Source organism: Rhea pennata, chromosome 22 (genome assembly GCF_028389875.1).
Source record: "Rhea pennata isolate bPtePen1 chromosome 22, bPtePen1.pri, whole genome shotgun sequence".
In the NCBI taxonomy this organism is placed as follows: domain Eukaryota; kingdom Metazoa; phylum Chordata; class Aves; order Rheiformes; family Rheidae; genus Rhea; species Rhea pennata.
In genome coordinates, this window is record NC_084684.1 from 2,750,717 (window position 1) to 2,774,134 (window position 23,418).

Here is a 23,418-nt window from a genome sequence, read left to right on the forward strand (position 1 = left end):
TGCACGTACTTTTGGAAACTGGTGGTAATTTCTCCTGCATTTGCTAAGTCTTTTACTAGGGAAAGTGTCTGTGTTGTGAATACTGCAGAAGTTTGGTCTAGACCAAATTTCAGAAGTTCTGATGTTCAGATCCGTAGAGTACCTGTGTGTGTTTCAGTGATAAGCAGAATGTGTTCTTGGGAGTAACTGTCTGTGTTTGCCTTTAACTAGCAGAAGATTACTGTCTTCCATGAGGCAATCATAGCAAATCAAACAGTAAAGAAGGAACAAATTGCTTCATCATCTAAGGGTGGGAGAATGTTAAATGTGGAATGTCACCGGACTGTTAGATGGGTCAGATTTTTGCCATAAATCAGTATAGCCTTGTTGAATTCAGAGATACTTCAGTCTATATACAGGCTAGAAGAGAAACTAGCTCTTTCTCTTCAGAAAATAAGTCAGAGAATGGAAGATAAAATGAGGTTTATATCTTTCAGCTTCATGCTAACTTCAATATTCTGTTAGTATTTCAAAAAAGCATACATATCTTTTTCTGTCTAACAGTGAATAACTTCCATCTTTCCTCTACCCCGTATTGGTTCTTTTAGCTTGCCAGGCTGCAGTATGCAGAATGCTTCCCACTGACATCAGCTGAAAAGACTGCATTGCAATTAACCCCATCCTCCATTACTTAACACATAATTACAGTTCTCTTTAAACTTCTCTAACCGTGGAATTGTCACAGTCCATCTTCTGAGTTTGGTCTCTTGTTCTTTCTCTTCTTCTCTCTACTTTTTTTTCAGTGTCTTCTTTCTATTTTCCTTTGTCATTGCTAATACAAGAACATTTTACAGCTTTTACAGCTCCTGATGGATATTTTTGTGCTTAAAAGCTTAGCTGAAGAAGTGCATATTTTCATTGTTAGTAATGTTTTATTTTTCTCTTAGGAGAGGGTGGAAATTTTAGTTTCTTATTTTTGACTTAGTTTCTCTATTTTTGTCACTCCAATTAATCTTTTCCTTGAGCAAGGAGCTGGTTGTCAAAACACATAATCAATGCAATTATTTGAATTAATAGTTGATAAAAGTTGACAAAATAAGAATTGAAAATATGAATTGTAGAGTTCTGGAAAGATCAGTGATCAGACTTTTAACTGAATGGACTGGCAAAGCAAGCAGAACATGTTGGAAAAGCAACAAAGGAGGCTGGTTTCGTTATCAGGTTACTTCACATCAGGTAAGCTTTAGTAACTCTCAGTGCTTTCCCATAATGTTGATAATAATCAACAGATACAGCATAAAGTGACCTAGGATAGTCAGTCATTAAGGAGTTTCAAATTAAGCTGCTTTATTTTGTATTTGTTGTAGAATAGAATTGTGCTAATGTAGAGCTGCTGTAGTTTAAATTATGCATGAGAAAACTGAATCTGGGTTGAATTTCTTCAAACAAATAATTTTCATGTCACAACATTCTTGAAATTGCAACTTCTCAGGGAAAAGAAAGAGGTAAACATCTAACTTTATTAGCTAAATATGTTACAAACTGATATTTCTTGTTTCTAATTTAAGCAATGGGAAAAATAGTATGTCATTTTAGGCAGAAAACTTGAATTTTTTAACAAAAATAGCTTTTAAAATTTTTTTCGTTGAGAAGCTGAGTGTTTTTAGTAGAGCAGATACTCTTCATAAAATATTCTGAAGTGGAAAAAACTAATTTGTCTTATTAAAAACAAAAAAGGCAAAAAAAAAAAAGTCTGAATTGTAGCCCACCACTGTTCTCGGACCTCAGTTTGTATTATTTTTTTTTTTACCTCTCCTTCTGGTACCCTAAACATCTCATGGTCTAAACAAGGACCAGCGTAGTCCCCCATTATTGTCTTTAGCATTTCTGTGCGGTGGAGGAAGCTTCAGGAAGGGATATTCTTGCTGCTCGCCTTGAATGCGTGCCGGTGATGCAAAGGCTATCAGAACAGCTAGAGGTGAAAGAACATGTGCACAGGGGTTTTCCTTTTGCTTCTAGATGTTACTGATGTATTCTTAAAATAAGTTTTTTAGGATGGTGATGCTTTAAATAATGTTAGTGGTTTTTTGAGAGTCATTGCAGAAAGAGAAATCAGAAAGTATAAAATGCATTTCCTCATGCAGTCAAAATCCAAAACCTAAATCAAAAGTGCTTACTTTCTTTGCCAAGTGTAAATCTGCCAAGGATCGTGTAAGAGTTGTGTCATTCTTTTTATGTATATTTTTATAAACTGTTTATATAATTCACAATATTATCCATAATTTTTTTCCCAGATAAAAATGAAAAAATCCCATAGCCAAAGAAGCTTAAAATTCCATGGAAACCATTCTCAGAGTGATACCAGGTTACTTGGACACCATTGTCCTCTAATCGCTTCTTGTATAACAGTCCATCATCCCTAAGCACATCAAACTCACAGGTCACAATAAAAGATTCAGGGAGCTGGCAAATAATGGAGTCTTCAGCTAGAAGTGGGGAAAATGGTATTGCCAACACTTCTTTGATTGCTTCATGAGCTTCAGGTTTATATGAAGTAGGCTTCTGTGGTTTGTAGCCTCTGATCTTAAATTCTCTGGGAATATTGTCTGCAGTTACCCATTTTTTATACTTCAGTTTCATACTCTCAGGGACATGGCAATTCTGTAGGATATCATCCAGATATGATGGTTTTCTATTAAGATAACGAAAACAAAAGTAGATAACTAACTTCCGAAACAATATAGGGACTGAAGCATTCTGCTGATATGAAGGCAGGTGAAAATCTATCCCCTGGAGTCCTGGATAAATTAAGATCTGAGCATGTACTTCTGGAAGATCTCTTTTATTCAGTAGTATTTGGCAAATAACTGTAGCAAAATTAGCTCCACAGCTGTCACCAGCAATGATGATGAGGGCAGGATCCACATGATACTCTTTTAAATTCCTCATAAAGTACAAGGTAGCGGTGAGACAATCAAAATATTGCCCTGGATATGGATGCTCAGGAGCCAAACGATAACTGAAATGTCAAAGACATTGTGCTTATTTTCAGAGTAACTATAAAAATGTAACTCACGTTATTCATGTTTAATTGGTATGGTAGTTACATACTGTTTTCCTAAATCTTAAAATGTATATTTTAATTAGTCTGTTTTGTAACTTGATGTAGATTGGAAGGACAAACTAATAATACACAGGTATTTTAGAATACTTTGCATATGAGCACACTTCTAAATTAAATGAAGAACTAAAGCCAGAAATAGGGAGCATAATCTAAATTCAGCACATATTTCAGAACTGTTTCAACTGTGAACTCTAATGCTACATGTATTTCTACATAAAAGTAGTACTTACGTACCCAACAGACACAACCACTGAGTTGCATTCTCTGGCAATATAGCGGCATACTCTTTCAAAAGTTCCTGAAGACAAAGTTTATCAGAAATTATGTTTTAAAAAGCAAATAGCCTTAGAAATGAAAATATAGATTCTTCAGATTCTTAAGAGTTGACCATATGCTCTATGGAAACCACTGCAGCCTGAGATATCATGAGTTACTTCTCCTGTGCAATGCAGTCTTTACATGTAAACATATTTTCTATGTATTGGTCAATAGCTGATTTCAGTGCATAATGTGAGCACATTAGAATGGTAATACTAGGAAAAAACAAGTCTATCTAGGTTGATATCTCTGCCATGTCAGCAGAAGATGTCTGCAGAAAAACGTAAGCTGAGCACAAGCATATACTGATACTTCATAAAGAAGCTTACAAAAAAGGGAGGTCCAGGGGCATATAGTGGCATAAAGAGGTTTCCTGTTTTGTCCTGTCCTCCTTTCCTAATAATAATTCCTAATAATCTATATACTTTTTTGACTATTAACTCGTCACTGAGTCAAAGATTTCATGAAGCTTTCTACCATGACCCCAAGATCTTCTTCCTGCGCAGTTGTAGTCACCTTAGAGTCCATAGTTTTATTTGAAAAGTCAGGATGTTCTGTGCATCAGTTTTACTTCTTTACACTCCATTTCACCTGTCACTTTAGTGTCTAATCCTTTGATATCATAAAGACCTTTTGCAGTTTTCCAGTCAGCCCTTTACTATCCTGAAGGACTTACTATCATCTCAGCCTTCACCTTCTTTCCTGTTAATGAATATACTAAATAGTGCTGGTCCCAGTCGCTTAATCAGTTTTTATCCAAATGAAAGACCTTCCCTCCTGTATTATGAGCCTTTCAGGAGGCTCTTCTGGAAATCAGTGTAGGCTTTATCAACTCAGTCTCTTTTATTCATGTTTCTTGGCTTCTTTAAAAAACTTAATTTAATTTGGGAAGCATAACTTCCCTTCATATATGTTGTATGGATTTTGAGCAGTAAATTGTATTTACCTAGACCTTCATTAATTCTGTTCTTTATTGTAACTTCTGCTAATTTGCCTGCTTTGCCTGCTTTCAGGCTTACTAGTCTGTAGTTTCCCCAAATCCTTTTTTAAAACGTGTCGTTATGTTAGCTGCTACCTTCTTATCAGGCACCAAGGAGAACTGTGCACCACGCTATTAACCCTGTAAAATGCTTTGCTGTTACTATTGATATTGCAGTGGCTACTGTCATTAGGAAGGACAGATGAGAAATTGTCTGACTTATGTCTGAAGATAAAAATTCAAAGGTTTGAGTTTGATTGTTAGAATGATAAAGCTTGCTGGTTTCTTACTGATACTCCCAAACGTGCCAGCGCCTCCATGGAAATACAATATTCCTTTTCTTTTGCCAGTGGGTGGCCATTTCGGCTGATAAATCCTCAGTGGTACTTCATCTACTTTGAGATCTTTGATAAGGAGTTTTGAATCTCTCCATGGTGGTATTCCGTCTAACACAAAACGCAATAAGCTCAAGTCACTGCAGATTCCTAGCTTCTCCAAAATCTTTCCCTGTTGAAAAGAAAGAAGTCAGCAAATGATTACTATAAAAAGTTCCAATTCTATGATTATTAAAAAAAATTTTTTTTTGTTTTATTGGGTTGTATTTTGAGAGATAGCGGGGACAGTACTATGGTGACTATTGAGAAATAATTAAACTGTTTTGATCTGAGAGTTACTGAAGATTATTTAACCTACAGCCTTTTGGCAATCCCTTTCTAGATAGGCAGCTGCCCTCTGGCTTTTTTTTTTTTTTTTGAACTTTCCTTTTGGTGTATATAAAATATAATCACGAATGTATTTGTATTTTAGCTGAAAATATGGGGGGAAATAGAAAAATAATCTTTTATTTAGAAATAAATAGATAGCTATGACTGTAAGGGTGAAGAAAGAGAGATTAAAATGCTGATTTTTAAGAGTAGGCTCTGCAAAAAATTTGGGGAGTTGTAGTCCCTTGCATGGAACATGGTCAGGAACACAAACAGCAATGATATCACACTAGTTGCTTCTGTATTTTTACAGATATGAAGAAAACAGGGCAACATTTTAGAACAGAATTGTTAGTATCTCCTGTATTAAAGGTGTTATATATTTTGCATTGAAAAGTACAGAGAAAATTCATTTGACTTAGGAAGAATTTTTTGAGGTCTGTTGGGGAAGAAAGACTTGCTGTATTCAAGCTGCCTCATAATATCTTAACTTTAAAAACAAGTGTTTAAAAGTCCAATATCAAAATACTGTGCTATTTCTAAGGGAAAATGTCCACACTTGGAAGGATTCAGTGGCCCAAGGAAAGTCATGTTTTAGGACTAACACACATAGATCTAGAAGATGGTTTAACTTGCTCACTGTGAGCTTGTTTTACATTAAGGATTTTCTTTTCCCTTTTAAAAATCTGTATGGAGTTTCTATGACACTGACAATGTCACTTGACTTTGGAGGTAGAAGGAACAAATTCCAGTGTGATAGTTTTTACTTCTGTAACATTTGCTTTCAAGAAATGACATGTTAACCCCCAAACTGGTTGTGAAAAGGAGTAGGCCTCAGTTATTATCTTGATCTGAAAAACTGTAGAAAAAATAAATTGACACTGTGGAAAATATCCCGTTTTGGTTATTTTCCAGAATGCTTCATTTCAATTTTCCATTTGAAAGACTTATAAATTTTGCCTCCATATAATGGAGTTAACGGGAATGGATATATTGGAATTTTGTTGGGCTCACAGTTGTGTGAGTAAACACACACAGACACACATGCATTTCTAAATATTGAGAGACACCAAAAGGTGTTGTTGACAAATATTCCTATATCATACTTACTGAACAAGCTACCCATGGAGAAAGCCCAAAGAATTCCTATCCATTTTTATCTTACATTTTTTTCCTTGTGCATGTAAATCAATGAACATATATGTACTAGTACGGATAATAAATATAGCACAAAGCAAATGTAAACAGGAATTATGGAGGCTTTTGTCTGAATAAATATCCTTTTTATATGTATGTCAAACTCAATAGGTAGAGTATAATATTTTTTACATTTTCTCATGTGAAACGCTTTTGTAAAGGGGCTGCAGACTGACAGCTGCACTAAGAAATCTAAATAAGCTTTTAAGATTAGTCATATCCTTAGTCTTCTAAATTATTTTAACATGATTTGGTTCATATAACAATGATTACAGGCTGCAGGGGGGGTGCATTGTTTCTTCTTTTCTTTCTTTCTTTTTTTTTAATCCAGTGCTTTTCAGCTCCCAAATATCCTACCAAATAAAAGTGAAATCCCCAATTTTAAGAAAGATAACTTACCGCGACCATGGTGGAAATCAACAGTGAGTGGAAAAAACGAAGCTTTAGAGGCTGGTCAATGCCAGGTGGCAATTCTGATTTCAAGAAGTCATAGAATAACCCCCCCAAAAACAGGACTGGTAATACAACAGGAGAAAATAAAACTATTCCTATTATTACTAAAGTTGTATAAATAAATGCCATTTCACGTCAGTGAAAGTGGTGAAATTTTTAAAAACAAAAACAAAAACAAAAAAAAACCCGAAGAATTATGCTCTCTCAGGCGTTGTTTCTCCAGTGTTTCTGAGGTGTTCATATTACACACTTGGTTCATAAGCATAAATAAAAAGATTAATGTTGCAATACTCTAATTTTCTCCACCCTTCATTTCTTTTGCTAATGATCCTATTGGCAACACCTCCTTACACTAAAAAAGTAGAGGGAATCATTTATCATTTACAAAAAGTAAAATTCAATGTATATAGATTTGAGATCGGCCTTTAATGTGGCAGTTAGGTGTTTTTGCCAATTTCTTATGCTCGAATCCTCAGAGAAGCAATATTGTGTACTTTCAAAAGAACCTATAATCGAAAAGAGTACTAAATTACTTGAAAACACTTATTACTGTGGGGACAATAAACAAAACTTTTAAAAACAACCAATAACAATAGAACTAAATAAAATTGTGTCTGGAATGGCTTAATTCAGATTGTGAAAGCTTAATTCTGTTATTAAAAGACAACCTTTTTCCTTTAGCCTAAGGTAGGCATTAGAAACTGAACAACCCAAATCTAATTTGTTGTTAAATGGAAGTTGCCACTGTATTTTAGGAGAATAACAATCTGTAATTCAACTTTTTTCTTCTTTTCCTTAGTGTCACGATCATACTAACTACACTGTTAACACCTTACACAGCCTTCATTAGGCTGATGATTACCTTACCTGAGAAGATCAGAAGACAAAAACGTTTCAAGGTTGGGGGGGACAGCTGCAAAAGTTTTATGATCTTTATATTTCAATAGCTTTTTACATAATTCAGTAGCTTTTTTTGAATTGGCGTCCTCAGACGAAGCTTGCAAGGCCTTATTGGGACTGATTAATTTATTTTGCCGGTCCATCTCCAGCTATCATTTGGAACGACAGATAACCCTGTCCTTGAGGATTGTCCTGTTCTGTTCTGTATCGTTTTCTTATTTTGCTAGAAAGAAGGAAAATTTTCTAATAATTTTACTACTGATCAGTTTCTCTTAACGGATAAAGTCATGTGAGATAACGTTATGAAAGCACAGGAGAAGAAAGAGGACACGTGTCTACAGTAGCTGTGTAAGTGGTTGCTGAGACCATCATGGCAGGAGCCTGTTCTTGACAGAATTCCGTAAGTCAATAATTAATCACCTTTAGTCAAGCCCCAAACACTTCACAGATGCCATCTCTGTTTTGAAACTTTGATTGATCTGATAGAGAGGAGGAAGTATTTCTCTGCGGCCTTGATTGTCTTTTTTTATTCTCTCTTTTTTTTTTTTTTAAGGACAGTTTTGGTTGAGGATTTTTGTTTGTTTGTTTTATGTTCAGCCCTAGCAATTGTGTCCTGTAACAGTCTGATGTACACTCACACCAGTCTAGACAGAGGTAGAATCATTCAGTTATGCATTACAGCCCTTCTGTTGCTCAAGGAAGACTGGTTAAGTAATGTTTAAAATTTACTATTTTTTTTAACTGTATGCTATGTCAGTTCCTGCTCCGTCTTGTTACCCCAGTTTTATTTGCTTGATTTTAGAAAAAAATACGTGATGGCCTTGGAGCTACTTAGTCCTTCCAGGGTGCTAATATTCACAACTGTTTCATGATATTTGGTGCCTCATGCTCCACAATGTTTATGTGATTCGAAGAATCCTGTTTCTGCATGTTACTTTCTTTTCTACTGATTCTTGTTCAGAGATGCTTCAGGTATTTTCTGACTGGTCAACCGTTCCTCTGCCTGCAGGTGAATGATCAGAAATGTCTGTGTTCACTGTTAATATCTCATTGATTGTGTTGGTTAGTGCATGCCACGTTTGTAACGGTGCGTGGGGGGGGGTGTTACTTTGGAGCTGTTCTGTTGTCAAAAAATATTTTCCCCCATTTCAGTCAGCTTTGCAATACGTCCATGAGAAGAGTGACTTACATCTTTGGGAAAAAGAAAAAAAAAAAAAAAAAAAAAAAAAAAAAAAACTTTCTGGCAGTAAATATCTACCTTGGATAAAAAGCTACTGTTGGTACTTCTTTGAACAGTAGGTCTTCACTGATGCGGTTTGATACATCCATTCTTTTATTCTGTCAGCAAGCTCACTGCAAAAACCCAGTTTGCACAAAGTCTGTAAGTGAGACTGCAGTTGTGTTGGTTAAAGAAGATTGAAGAGATTCCACTAAACTGGAGGCGATTAGTACAGCGTGCTGTTTGGTGCTGTAATGTGTATTTATGGACACGCCTACAGGTCTTTATTCTTATAAAACATTCAGCTGCTCGGAGCTCGTAAAACTGATACTTTCTGCACTGAATTTAGTGTTGCTGGAGATTGATATGTTTAATATATTAGTTTGTGAATATGGAATTGAGAGATAGTTGAGTAAATTCTCATTTTCTATCAGTGGGTCTCTGCTTAGGCAAGAATGTAGCCATCTCAGTAATTCACTTTTAATTTTTCATCATTTTTTTAATGGTCATATAAGTTACAGGAAAGTTAGGTATTATATAACAATACTTATTCAGAGAAATATGATCTTTGGTATTTTATCGTTTGTAGGGTTTTTTTTTTTTTCCTCTCTAAAAGCTTTAACTGCTGGTTTTTGTAGCGTCTACATAGAGTGGTATCACCAGTCTCTTTCTGTAGATTGAGAATGCCTAAATACCGATCAACCTCAAATCAACTTTACTTTAATCAGTTTAAGTGGTAGGTGGCTTTCAAATCAAATACTGATAAAAGCAAGTTTCAGGATGGTTGGTGCTAGTGAGTTATATGAATGTCTCAGGTGTTACTGTTTTGTGTAATATGTTTATCTAAATATTGCAAAACATTTCACTTCTAATTATACGCTGTGTTAGGGAACAGTTGACTCTTAGGGAGCCATAATGTGTAATACAGGAAATACTACAAGGATTACCTAAAGCAGGGTAAAGTAACCAGGTATAATGACTGAAGTATTGATTCAGTCAAGTATAGCCAGGTTGAGTGGCTATCTGGAAGTCAGAAAGCTAAGAAAACAGAAAAAAAAAATAATCTATTCCAGAGAGGAAGAATTAAGAGTAGAAATAATAGTTGGTGGATACTTCTTTTCTCTTTCCCTCCTCTCTTTCCCTGCTCTCTTTCCAAACACTCCTGTACAGCTTGTCTTTTTTGGTTTTGTTTTTAATATACTCTACTCCAGGTAACGTGGTAGGACAACTAGACCTTGTAGTACAATTTAACCAGACTTCAGTTTTACCAGATAGAGCATATATGAAATTTCCCATCCTGGCCTTCACGTTTCTGCATTTCCATACGCAAATGGCTAAAAGCATGTCAGACCTTTTCATAGCTGTATGCCTCTGACTTCTGATCTGTGACTTGGACTCAATATCTCCTGTACAGGAATGGTAAGAAGCTTTAAGAAATTACAGCTTAGTGAGTGCTCTGTGATACTCTTTGTTAAAGGTTCTATGCGTTTGCTTCATTTATCTCCTCCTTTGCACAGCCTACCTCTGACCTACCTTTCAGTATCCTCCCTTTCTGTTATCTCCATCTCCCCACCCAGATTAGTAGCCGCTCCTTACGCATTTTGCTCTTACTCATGACTGAAAGCCATCTTCCATTTAGTCTGCTGTGAGTCTTCATTTTAACCTTTCCTTTCTTTCTCTCAGTCCTTCTTTGAAATACACTCCTTTCAAAAGACTGCTAGGTTAAACATCTGCTAAAAAATGCACTAAAAATCTGTACTGCATCAAAAACCTTCAAATAAAAATGATGATGAATGTTACGGGTTAACATTCAGTGATGGAGATTTACATCTTAGCGCATTGTCCAAAGTAGGTATATTCTTGAAATAGTGACTACTCTACTGCTCAGGGTTTTTGTTATGTAGCATTATGAAGTGTGCATGAATTCTTCTATGTTATCTCTGTGGCTGTGCAGTTCTGTTCCTCAGTGTTGATGAACTCCGTTTCACCAACATGGAATAAGCTAAATAGCTTGTATTATAATAGCTTATGTAATAGCTAAATAATAGCTTATATAATAGCTTATATTATAATACCTTGTATAGTAGCTAAATAAGCTACTCTAGAACATCTACTGGGAATTTCATGATGGGTCACAGCACCAAAATATATTCTTATTAAATCATAAATTTTTTGAATACAAATTTTGAAACTGCAGCCAGCATGAATTTGCTGTGGCCAGATTTGTTTGAGAATCATTACTTCAAATACTGACTCAGCATAGCAGTTTCTTCATTATCAACAGGAGAGTTAGGAAACCCAGTGACTCGTTGGGGCTGACGGACAATCGGCAGAGGAGGACTGACAGGAACAAAAGCAGCTGTAATTTGCAGGATTCTGCTTATTTACTTCAGCACCAGTATCCTGCAGGGAATGGGTATCAAAGACAGACAATAGTATTAAATGTGCTATTATAAATAGCAAATGTTTACTTGGAGTATTTTCTCATTTCCTGCTTATTTTCCAAAATAGTTGTTGTTCTATATTGACTTTTAACTAGGATGACACTAAGAACCATTGTAAAGACGGTCTTGAAGAACTGAAGTTCTGTAATACACCACTGTTACTTGGCTAGTTTAAGACAGGTAATGTAACTTTTAAAAACTGTGATGGCTTGAAATATGTTCTATAATTAAACCTAGCACTTCAGTGTGTATGAAGGTGTAGCAACAGATTCAGTAAAAATAATTTGAATCTGAAATACTGATTGGCCTTTTGTGATGACTTTTGGGTCCTCATCCTTTGTGCCTAGAGAAGTTTGCCAGGTTACTCTGGTGGCATTTAAAGCTCAATTGTGTACTGACATGTGGCGATAGGAATGTACAACAAATATGCTTGCCTTTTTGTTTGTTTGTTTGTTTTACTTTAATCTTTAGGTTCACTATTTCATTTTATCTGTACTCAAAATGAGCATGAAGCATTGGTTGAACAGTGTGAATACATATAAGACACTTTACCCAGGAAAAGGGTTTCATTGTAGGAGTATTTTCTCCGAGATTTTATTGTGAGTAGTAAAAATTTGAAAATATCAGTTATTTCACTCCAGTCATAAAAGAAAGAAAAGATCTGAAATATCTTCCAAATGTCTTGTTTAGGCTTGATTACGCAGGAGATAGTTGGCAATTGACAGTGGGGGATATTTTTGTCTCTTTTTGACCTCTTCTCTAGTCTAGCGTTAGGACTGTACCCTTCTATGGACAAAGTGCCGCTGATCTCAATGGAGTAAGTAAACTCCAAATCGGTGGGTAGGTTGTCCTTACGAAAAATATTCAGTGTTGACTGTGTGCCTAGAAATCATGAAAAACTTGTAGAAGGTTTTTTGCTTTTGTGCTCATTCAAATTGTATTAATTTTTGTGCTTATGCAAATAGTATTAATTCAGAAAAGCCGTGTGGAAGAGCTATATAAAACTTCCTCTGTTTTCCTCATCAAAGAGATTATACTTTGTGAGTGTAACTAAATTTCGTTCATATATTTCTGGGAAGTTTATTTTCTGTTTTGCTGAATATAGATAACCTAGCCATGCAGAGCTTTGCAGGATATTTTTCTGTTGCTAGTTGAGTGTCTTCGTGCATCTGTAGTCCTACTTTACAAAATTGTCTGCAGCACATTTTTGATTATATTTTAAATATACCAGTGGTGGAGCAGAAAATATGCCCAGTAATATCAGATAAAAATTTTGGCAATACTTGCTTACATTTCTAAGAAAATATCAAAATAATACATTAATGAATTTAATATAATTATATTAAAATAAAATTATATTAAAATAAAAGTGGCACTTTTATTCAATGATTCTTTTCTTCTATCTTAGAAATTACAGTTATCAAATACTTCAAACAGCCTTACACAAATTTAAATTAAATTACAATGATACTTTATAATAACAAATGATGTATATAAACTAGTTTTGTCAAAATGTATATAAAGTATAGATGTAAAGTATTTTATGTAATTATTTCTATTATTTAAATATCAAGTAGTATAAATCTGTATATCCCAAAATAGATAAAATACAGTCAGGAAAAAAAAAGTCTTCGAGACTCCAAGTAAGTATACTCAGTGACTGGAAACTTCTTTGGTCCTGAATGCTAAGTTTTTGTTTTTAATTCCCATAGTTTCTAATTGTGAGCAATAAACTCATGCTCTTCTTATTTTCATGTATTTATATTATTTTATCTAATTTCTGCTGAAAGATGGGAATTCTAGGGTTACAACTGGAGCAAAATATCTTGTCTTTTTCAGAGAGTTTTTGAAAGCTCTGAAAATCAAGACGTAACCCCATACATGGATTGTATTAGAAAATGTAAATCATAAATAATATGTTTACTATAGTTTATTTTGCTTATTAACTACTCTTTCTCTGTGAAAGCAGTAGGTTTGTTAAGTTTTATTTCCTCAAGAAAAGAAGCTATGTGATATGCTATAGCCCTGTATGGTTTTATCTATCACTTACCCCCCAATAGGCTTCTTGAAAATAAACAAAGAAAATGAAAGGAATTTCTTTCAAGGAGGAGGAAAGCAGCTGCTCACCTTTTATTAGATATTGGAGAGTCAATATTGTTGAACTACTCCAGGACATAGATCGTAAGAAAGGCTTTCTTCTGCTTCCAGAGTAACTGTATTTAACAGAAATGCTGAAAATTTTGGCATCTGGAAATCTTAAAATACCATTTAATTTATCTAAGATTTTATTTTCTGAATATATAAAAATATGAAACTGAGCTTTGTTCATGTTTGTCCCTACAAACATGAATAACGCATCTTAGTAGTGACAGATTTGAATCTTGTTAAATGCTGTTACATCCAAATTTCTCAGAACGTCAACAAGTACCACAACACTATTTCAGTCTTTTGGACAAGGGAGCAGTGAGGCTTCGGAGAGCTGTGAGTGAGGATCAGGCTGCCTGTTCTCAAGACAGTCTGATGTCACTAGAGGTCCAAGACCTGTCCCTGGAGACTTTTTCTTCTACTCCTGCAGCACGAAATAGTACTAGGACCACTGAGCCACTTCTGCATTTCCAGTTTGCTGGGATCCCCTTAGCCTGGCCCCTCCTCCAGCCGCATGCAGATGACAGTTCTGCTCTAGCTCTTGGTGGGACAAGGAAAGAGCACTAATAGTTGGGAGAAGAGAATGGGGCAATGTGGCTTTCCTGCTATCTTTCCCATTTTCCATTGCTGGAGAGAGGAAGCCGCACAGTCGTTCTAGGTCTTGGGAAATGAATGATCAAGGCTTAGAGGAGGCAGAGAGGTGCTGTGAGTGGTGCATAGAGTCACTAGCCCAGGCCATGCAGGATGTCACAGAAAAGGACACAAGAATGGTATTATGAATATTGCTCACAAGAACCCTAATGCTCATCATCTGGTATCAGTGTATCATCCATCGCTATATCCTGCTGTCTGCTTCAGACAGTCGAGGCCTAGAGTTAGCTGAGGTTCTTTGTATAGTGATGATACTAATGTATATTCTTGTGTATCTGCATCTAAATATAAAATGTATATGCATGATCTATTTTTAATACAGATGCTATATTCCTCAATCAATATAGTTTTGCAACATCTGTTGTTCTAGGTCTAACTGTTTTCCTAATATCCTTTCTTTTTCTTCTACTGTCTTTCTTTTACGTGTGTGCTCAAGTCTTCCCATTTATATTCAGCCCTCTCTGCACTTGAAGCTTGCCTCACGTTCAGCTTCCGTCAGATTTAGGCCTTTATAAATCATTGACCGCGCTCAGTATATGTTTAACCTGTTGATTCATGCCCTGTTACTCTACGCCCCAAACTGTCCTTAAATCACAGTTTGTGCATTAATAGTATCAGAACTTTATTAAACCAAACTACACTGCAAATAACTTGTCTTGGAGGACCGGAGCATTTAGGAGTACAGCAGAAAACACTGATGAGGTGGTAGAAGGGAGAAAAATAAGTTCACCTGATTGTGTTTATCGTGAGTAAAAATGAAACAAAAGCCATCACCAAATCGGATTCTTAAGTAAAAAGAAGACAAGTCCACTGCAGAAATTTCAGAAGTGATTTCAGAAAAAGGAAAATCGAGAGTTTCTTGAAATTTTTGCAACCAATAAGAAAGGAACACATGAAGTGGAGTTTTATATCGATTTTAGAAAATCTATTATCTGTTTTATGCCTTTATTTCCAGACTGAAATGATACTATCCTACCAAGAGGAGCTAGGAATACTATGCCATGGAATCCCTGTTCCAGATGACACCAGGTCACTCTTATACCATGATCCTCTAATCGTTTCTTGTACAGCAGTCCATCATCTCTAAGCACATCAAATTCACAGGTCAAAATGAAAGCCTCAGGAAGCTGAGCGATAACAGTATCTTCAGCTATTAGTGGTGAAAAAACTGGGTCAAAAGTAGGCATGGTTAGTGCATGGAGTTCGTCTGATAATGGATGTATTATTTTTCCTGGTTTGTAGCCTCTTGGTTTAAACTCCTCAGGGATGTTGTCAGGACTCAGCCATTTCTGATATTTTAATTGGAAATCTTCTGGAATATGGGCACCTTCAAAGAGCACATTCAGAAGTGTTACGTCCTTATTGAGATACTTCAAACCTAAAAGAAGGATTTGTTCCCTTGTCAAAATAGGGAATGTCTTGTTCTGCTGATAAGAAGGCAAATTAAAATCCACAGCCTGGAGAAAAGGATATATCAGAATTTGTGCTCTCAGCTTTGGGAGGTCTTTTCTGTTCACCATTGCTTGGGCAACAGCAGCAGCCAGCGTACCTCCACTACTGTCTCCACAGGTGATAACACGAGTAGGGTCTACTCCATAATCTTCTGCAGTCCTCATAAAATGTATTGTGGCAGCAAGACAGTCCTCAAACTGTGTTGGATATGGGTACTCAGGAGCTAAGCGATACCTTAATATGAATGAAAGTCTTTTAGTATAGTCATATCTAATGAATGGTCCTGTTGTCATCAGAAAAGATGACAACAGACTTTTCTGAAGATGGGAAATATTCTGACAGTATAATTTTGTTACTGAAATTATAATTGCCTATGATGTCCTAGTTGCTACTATTCCTATTGTTTAGAGGAGTTTTGGTACACTATTCTATAATTGTAGAATATGTTCTTTAATTACTCATCTTTTAGGTGACTGAATGAACACACTGAGTTACTGGAATTAGTTGGCAAGGCACAGATGTATGAGTCAGTTATCAGCTGTACTAGTTAGAAATCAAAACAAAACATTCCCCCCAAAATGTTAGAGAATAAGAGCTTAGAAAAATTATAATGAAAATACGAAAGATTTCGTGTGGTTTTTTTATAGGTTGATTTTTTTTTTTTATGAACATAATCCATAAGAGGCAATGACTCTTAAAGCATTTTAGGATTTAAGTAGTAATTAGTGCAATTTTAATCAAATTCCAAGACTAAAATTTTTTCCTGAATTCTTAAAAATTGGTTCTTTTAGAAGTCTGTTACAGCTCATCAGAATATTTTTTAAAAAGTTTATCTCATATTGATTGCAAGCTAATTGTGGAGTTTTGGTGGTTTTGGTGTTTGTCCCATGTGTTTCCCCCACCCCTGACCCCTCATTTTTCAGAACTTCTACCAAAATGACTGCTTGGCAGCTTGGATAACTATGTTAAAACAGAGATGGTTGTACTTCAAACACAATGTTTGCTTTCTGCTTAAAGTGTTTTGGGTATGGCTTTAGAAAACATTTTCATCTCCTAACAGTTGCCACGAATTATATAATTATTATAGTGGATACCATTTGGAAAGAAGCGAGTGAGGATTAGCTATGTAATTCTTTCTAAGTAATTAGTACTGGTGAAACATAGGTGATCATTGAATGTTAAGGGCTCTGTGCAGTGTTTGCAGAGAACCTGGCGTGCCCTGACTAGACGTTAAAGACTTACCAACCTAGAAGGAGACGTAAGTGGCTATCACTGTGTGACTGGACTGAGTCCACTTACCCAACAGACACAATCACTGAATCGCTTTTTCTGGCGTAATAGCAGCATGTTCTTTCATAGGCCCCTGTAAAACAAAATATTTCAATAGAATTGTAACTCGCTTTGAAAACAATTCAAATTAAAATATTACGAAATTCTTATCTCGGTGCTGTGAATAAAGCTACACTGTAATTCTCCACTGTAGTTCTGCTGTTGTTGGCATGGTGTAAACTGGACGTTGCTCACGGTTTCATTAATGTCCGTGGGAATCTTCTTGCCAGTAAGAAACCTGGAATTTATACCACTGCCTTTTTCTGATCAGCTCTGTGAAAAGCTGACAGAGAGCACCATTGCAGCCACTAGTAAAGTAGCATCAAAGCTGAGAAGTTATTAAAAAGAACTGTCAAACATCTAGCACAATTTTTCTCGTGCATGAGGCACCACCTAATCTCTCATCCCTTTAAATTTTAAAATGCAATTTTTGCCCTTGTTTTGCCACTATAAAGACACACAACAGTGTTCACATGCACACACAAGCTTACACACGCACAAACACAAATTGAGTTCTTAAAGAAATAAAATTACAATGAGATATTTTCAATATTTGAGTAAGCAGCAGGGAGCAAAAGGAGAAAAAAACACGGTATTTTGTATGATCAGAGAGTACAGTCCTAGACTACATATATTTAACGTGGTGCTTACTACATGTAAATAAAATTATTCTGCCATCCTGAGGTAAATTTTATTATTTATAACGTTTAACATATTAATTTTTCTGGTCATTTAAGAAATACCATGTCAGGTTAGCAACAATACAGTATTTGTAATTATAGCTCATTTTGTTTAAATTTCTTACGAATGCTTCCAAACTGTCCAACTCCTCCATGAAAATAAAGGACTCCTCTTCTTTGGCCAGTGGTTGGTATTTTTGGCTGGTAAATTCTTACTTTAATCTTTTCAAACCTTACGTCCTTGATGAAAAGATGCTTATCTTTTAATGGTGGCACTGTGTTCATTATAGTCCTGATGACATGGATTTCTGAGGCAAGACCTAATTTTTCTGAAGTTTTTGCCTGTTAATAAAGGGGAGGAAACCCCAAATTAGTGCAAATTTCCATTGTACCTGGAGAATTGTCACAGACAACTTACATTTCCATGGTCAATTCCAACTTTATCTCCTGCTCGTTCTGACAACAAAGTGGACAGTTACAGTGGTGGTACAGATGCATCTATATTGTAATGTCCTATCTGCCAATGTTTGAAATTCAAAGAGAGTAGATTTGACAGGAATAACTGAGCTTGTCTTCTGCAGCTGCCTGAGAAGAACTTTCTGCCCTGCCTCCACGCTTCTCCAAAAGCAAGAGCAGAGATCCTGGCTGAGAGTCTCTCGCAGAGGTAGAACCAGAAACAACTGTTTGTCTCATCTGCACATTGGATTTATGTAATTTTCCCTACAATTTTGACATTATGGGTTGTCATCCTATGAAAGGATCCAGCTACTTTCACATAAATAATCAGCCTGAGAGCAATACCCAGAGCAGCTAAATGACTCAGACTTATACTTTTGTATAGCTGTGCATTACTACTTTTATCTTCCTGTTCCTTTGAGCTGGTGTGGTACAGTGCTTTTCCTTGGTCTCTCGCTAGCCAGCAGAAAGGATATAAAATGATGAGATCAGAAGTAGAGAACTACATCAGTCACCACTGAGTTTCTAAATTCTGCAGTTTTGCCTTCTGTCTATGAATTACACAGAAATAATTTTTGTCTGATGGCTATAGTGAAGCTATTAAAGGACATTCATACAGCATTTTGAAAATGTGAAAGTGCACATATACTATAGTAGGTAGTAAGAAAACTTAATTTAACTTCTATCACTATCCTGTTTTGTTGCATTACTTTACAGTCTGCAGTGCTCAGACCTGGGTGAGGCAGTTCTCAAGAGACAGGATGAGTCATGTCCTTGGAAGCTTACTGGCTGACTTCAAACAAAACTTAATAAGGAATGTAGCAGGTAAAAGAAGAAAGAAATAATAACATTAGAACACCAGAAAGAAATAATAACATTAGACAACCCAAAGAAACTAAAGATTTTTTCCATAATTTAAAAGGCTAAAAGTAAAAAAAAAAATAATTTAGCTGTCACAGAAAAAAATAGGTATAAGATGACAGAGGTGACAATGAATTCAGGAGTTTTAATAACACATACTAATTCAAAAAGAGAAGTCATACAGATGCATTGAAGGCAAAAGACCATCAGCAGCTCTTTTTTAGATGGCTCAGAAGTAGACTGACGTAGTTGTAAAAGAAAAATGAGATGACATGCGCATATCATTTAGTAGCTCCTTCTCCAAATAAGCGCACTATTGTGTAGACAAGAGGTTCCAATGCAATTGTTTCTTAAGCCTTCCAACACTGAGACAACAGAATTAAAAAATCTAAAGCTTAAGCCATCAGAAAAAAACAGGGTATTATACTGTCTGCAGAACTTTTTTTTTTTTTTCAGTATTGTTACCTTTAATGCCCTATAGCAAGCAATAGAGTCCAGCATACCCAGCTGAGCTGAAGGTACCTGTAGTGGGGCTCACATCACCAAATACATCAAGCTGAATATTTGCAGTATATTTAAATATTAATTCTTAAAAAAAACTCTATCAGCAACTTAAGTTAAAAGTCCAGCTTCAAGCAAGGTTTACTTACCAGAACAAAACCAAAATTCAGTAAATAATGATAAAAGCACAGCTTTTTGCGCTGAATAAATCCAGGAGGGATTTCTGCCATGAGGTGTTTGTGGTAGAATGCCGTTACCACCAAGAAAGTCAAAATAACAAGAAAAAGTGCTGAGAGAAGTTCCATCTCACTGTACTGTTAAGAGTGAAATGGAAGAACCAGCTGTGACTACCTTATACCTCTGACTTGTGAAGTATTTCTGAAGATAAAGGCGCAGGATTAGCAATTCTTTTCATATCCTGTCATCTAGCTTTTAAAAATGCCAATAGGAAAATGAAAACATGTGGCAATCAAACCATAGAATTAGTCACAGGAGAGGCTTGCATAAGCAGTTTTTCATATTAATATCTGATGTGTTTTGATTCTGTGCCCATCACCATAGAACCAGTGCTTGACATAATATCTGTAGCGTCAGTGTTACGAGAAGACAAAAACCTGTTATGTCGCTCTCAATTTCTTGAATACAGTCAAGTTTCTATTATTTCTTAGTTCTTGTGGAACAGGATTTCTTAGTAATCACCTTCAGAGCTGCTCAGTTTCTTGATTTATTTTGCCCACGCACCTTACTTCTTCAAACTTCTAACAAAATCAAGTTTTTCATCTCACAAAAACATCTCTTAACCTGTTATTTAGTCGTATGAAATGGTGTTGGATAATGCACTACTTTCTTCTGTTGTTAGCCATGGTACCAATAAGAACGCGTTTAACAGGATATTTTGGGTATCTCACGTTACCTTTATGTGTATCGTAAATATATATATATATAATAAATGTAGAAGTACCAGCCTGAACATATTGAAAATATATATGTATGCATACATACACAGACATATAGACCTCAATTGAAAATATATGTATTTTTCGCTATGTGAAAATAGAGATGTTTTTTCAGATTTCCCGATCTTCTAGTTTTAGAATGGAGTCTTTTCAAGGTAAGGATGTTTTTTTTCAGTTTTTTTTTTATATATATATATATATATATATATATACATATATATATAGCACCACTATGATACATTATTGAGGGCCTTCAAACATTATGGCACTATTGCTAAAATAATAATAATGAAACAACCGACAACAAACCCAGAGGAGCAAAATTCAAAAGTGCAAAATTCTCAGTTGCTAAAATTTAACTCAGTCAATCATTTCTGAAGGATATAGCTGTGGTTATATAATACTACATAACGGTATCATCAGATGTGGATTTGTTCCACCACCAACAGCACTAGGCTGGTTTTTATTATACTTGGATTGGAGTCTTATGATAGAGGTCAATCTCAAATAGCATACAACAGTCATGTATTAAGAGGTATATTATATGTAATGCATATTATATGTAGCATATAGAAAATGAATTTCTGATAAGGGTTAGAGACAAAACCTAGTCAAATGAAAGTTGCGTCCAGGCCATTACAACCATTGCTGAGAACGCTCAGTTTTCAAGTCAGATTTGATGTAATTGTATTTCTCCTTCACAGGGGGCCAGTGTAATATTCACCTGGCACCCAGGTTTGACCAAAGCACTCAAGAGGTTTTAAGTGGTGACTAGTCTCAGTGCTTTTTGCGGGGGTGAATTTCACGGAGTAATCTAGTATTAGAGTCTGTAAAGCAAATACAAGCAGTCCATTCCCAAAGACTCCCTTTCTTGTGATTATCTTGGCTTCTAACCTCCAGCTCACGCCAGAATAGCCGTTTGGGATGCAACTTGATTGACTTACTGATTTTGCATGTTGTTAGGCAGTTACATCTTTGAATCTAACAAAACCAAGCAGTTGCAATCTGAAGTGTCTTTGCATCTTGCTTGTTGCACCTTCATGGCTTCTGTCTTGCAAGTGAAAACATGAAAATGTTTCCTTCCCCCCTGGCCCCAGCCTCTTGGTTGAGCTTCAGGATACTGTAGAGTCTGTCTTCTGACGAATACATTACTTACAGGTGTGATTTCAAGTACAAATATGATTCCAGCTGATGAAAACGAAGCCTAGACTTGATATTTTCACATCTAGTAATAACGACTAGACATTAGGAGCCCATCTGGGTACCCGATGGTGAACTGTAGCATCTCTGCCCTACCTCTGGAACTAACATGCTCATATTCTTCAGTAAACAAATCATTAGTGCCAAGATTTGACATGAAAAAAAAAAAGTATCCCTAAAGCAAAGCTTTTTCAGCTCCTAAGATGTTACCTTTGGGAACAATGATTCTTTTTCCCCCCTTTTTGCTTGTCTATCCAGACTGTGTGTTTAGGCAGAAAATTATTACTATTCTCATTCTCGAAAGCAGCTGTGTGGATAAAATTATTGTATGAGATTGTTTTGTCGGAGTGCATGGGATATGCTGAACTAGGGATATGTCTTAATATAAAACTTAATCTCAGAGAATGTTAAAGCTCTAGGATGCACCTGCATTGGAAAGAAGACAGAGCTCAGACTTGACTCCCAACTCTAGAAAACATTGTTTAATTACATAGAAAAAACAAGAAGGAACTTCTTTTAGAGCCTGGTGGTGTGCTATCCAGAAGAAGATGATCTGATGTTCTGCTCCCTCTACCCAAACTGTTAATTCATTTTATCCAACAATCCCTTCAGGATTCTTTCCCAGCAGCCCTTTTCCCTTGTCGGAAAGTTGTTCCCATACTGAGTGTAAAATCAGGTTCCTTTTTGTTTATTCTTTCTTGTAATGCTTGATACAGTGTCCTAGCTCGACAAGGAGCGTTGGTGAAAGGCACGTTGCCTGATGATTGGGACACTCTCTTGGAAGGAGTAAGTTCAAACCCATCAAGGCTGAGGTACATACAGAATTCAGCTTTCTCACAGCTCGGACAAGAACGTTAGGATATACTGTTACACAAAACAGTTGCAGCTGCCTTCTTTAGCATTTAATAGTGAAAGTAATTAATCAGCCTTGTGCTACACTTCATGTGGCCCCAATGAGTCAGGTGTGGTCTAAGTGTTCCCCTCTGGTAATTTAAGAAGTGTTCTGACACTTCTGACAGATTCCTTTGTTCTGAGGTTCCTGCTCCCCTACTACTTATTTGCCCTCCAAATCTTTTTGGTGCCAGTCCCTCTGGTAGCCAGTTTACCAGGAGCTGCTAAGACTTGGGCTCTCTGGGGCACGTCAACTAGGTTCAGACATCACAGCACCCCACCAATACCCTGTCATCACTCTCAGAGCTTCCACACAGATTTTCTCAATAGAGGAATGTAGACATCAGCATTAAAAGAAACAAGCTGGGTGGTTTCTGAAGAAGTTGACTGGTTTTATTTGGGCATTGCAGGTACAAGGAGTAGCTCTTACGTTACCAGCGTAGACTCAGCAATTTGCAAGCTTGTTTGAGTCACGGGCTGGGGACGCATTCCCTAAACAACCTTTCACCAGCATGCTCTCTCTCTCTCTCTCTCCCACTTCTAACTTTTTTTACTCACTGTCTTACCCTCCTAGAAGAGACCGGAGGAGTTGGTCCATGTGGCCAAAGCCCCTGTGGCTCCTGTCCCAGGAGCTCCCTTTCTTATTTATTTCCAGTGACAAGCTAAATGTCAGCGGCTGAAATCTTTTTTGTCAGCCCGAGCGTGGCATCTGTAAGGTTTTACACTGTCGGTGGAGTGGGACATGATAAAGGAGAGAGAGGTGGAGGCAAGTGCAACAGCTGTGAAACATTCCCTGATGGAGTCTCCAGTCGATCCCGGTAACTCTGCCTGTCTCTGAATCACAGCGCTGTTTGGGGGGCATTTTAGTAGGCTGGACGCAGACGTGCTAGGTAGGAATAGCCGCCTGGGCTGAGGTGACGGAAAGCTCTGTGCCGCTGAGCATCTGGGTCGGTGCTGCTTGACCCGAGCGGCTGCTGCT

General features: G+C 36.4%; 3 protein-coding genes across 4 annotated transcripts in view; 1 reads left to right on the forward strand and 2 right to left on the reverse strand.

Moving 5' to 3' along the window:
- The window catches only part of DHRS3 (dehydrogenase/reductase 3), a 107,740-nt gene that overhangs the window by 36,011 nt on the left and 48,311 nt on the right, over positions 1-23,418 (forward strand). The window contains exon 1 of one of the 2 annotated variants that reach the window (XM_062593134.1): positions 18,246-18,284. The exons of the other annotated variant lie outside the window; for it this stretch is intronic. The gene's annotated coding sequence lies outside the window, so the exon portion shown is untranslated. Of the gene's footprint in view, positions 1-18,245; positions 18,285-23,418 lie in introns of those variants that run through there. 2 annotated transcript variants of the gene reach the window in all.
- Positions 2,224-6,883, reverse strand: LOC134150063 (arylacetamide deacetylase-like 4). Its single transcript, XM_062593567.1, has 4 exons — positions 6,701-6,883; positions 4,691-4,907; positions 3,338-3,401; positions 2,224-2,998 (listed from the first exon to the last, which is right to left on the reverse strand). The coding sequence occupies exons 1-4, from the start codon at positions 6,881-6,883 to the stop codon at positions 2,224-2,226; spliced, it is 1,239 nt and encodes a 412-aa protein (XP_062449551.1).
- Positions 15,019-19,697, reverse strand: LOC134149874 (arylacetamide deacetylase-like 4). The gene is made up of 4 exons (XM_062593132.1): positions 19,542-19,697; positions 17,700-17,916; positions 16,865-16,928; positions 15,019-15,799 (listed from the first exon to the last, which is right to left on the reverse strand). The coding sequence occupies exons 1-4, from the start codon at positions 19,695-19,697 to the stop codon at positions 15,019-15,021; spliced, it is 1,218 nt and encodes a 405-aa protein (XP_062449116.1).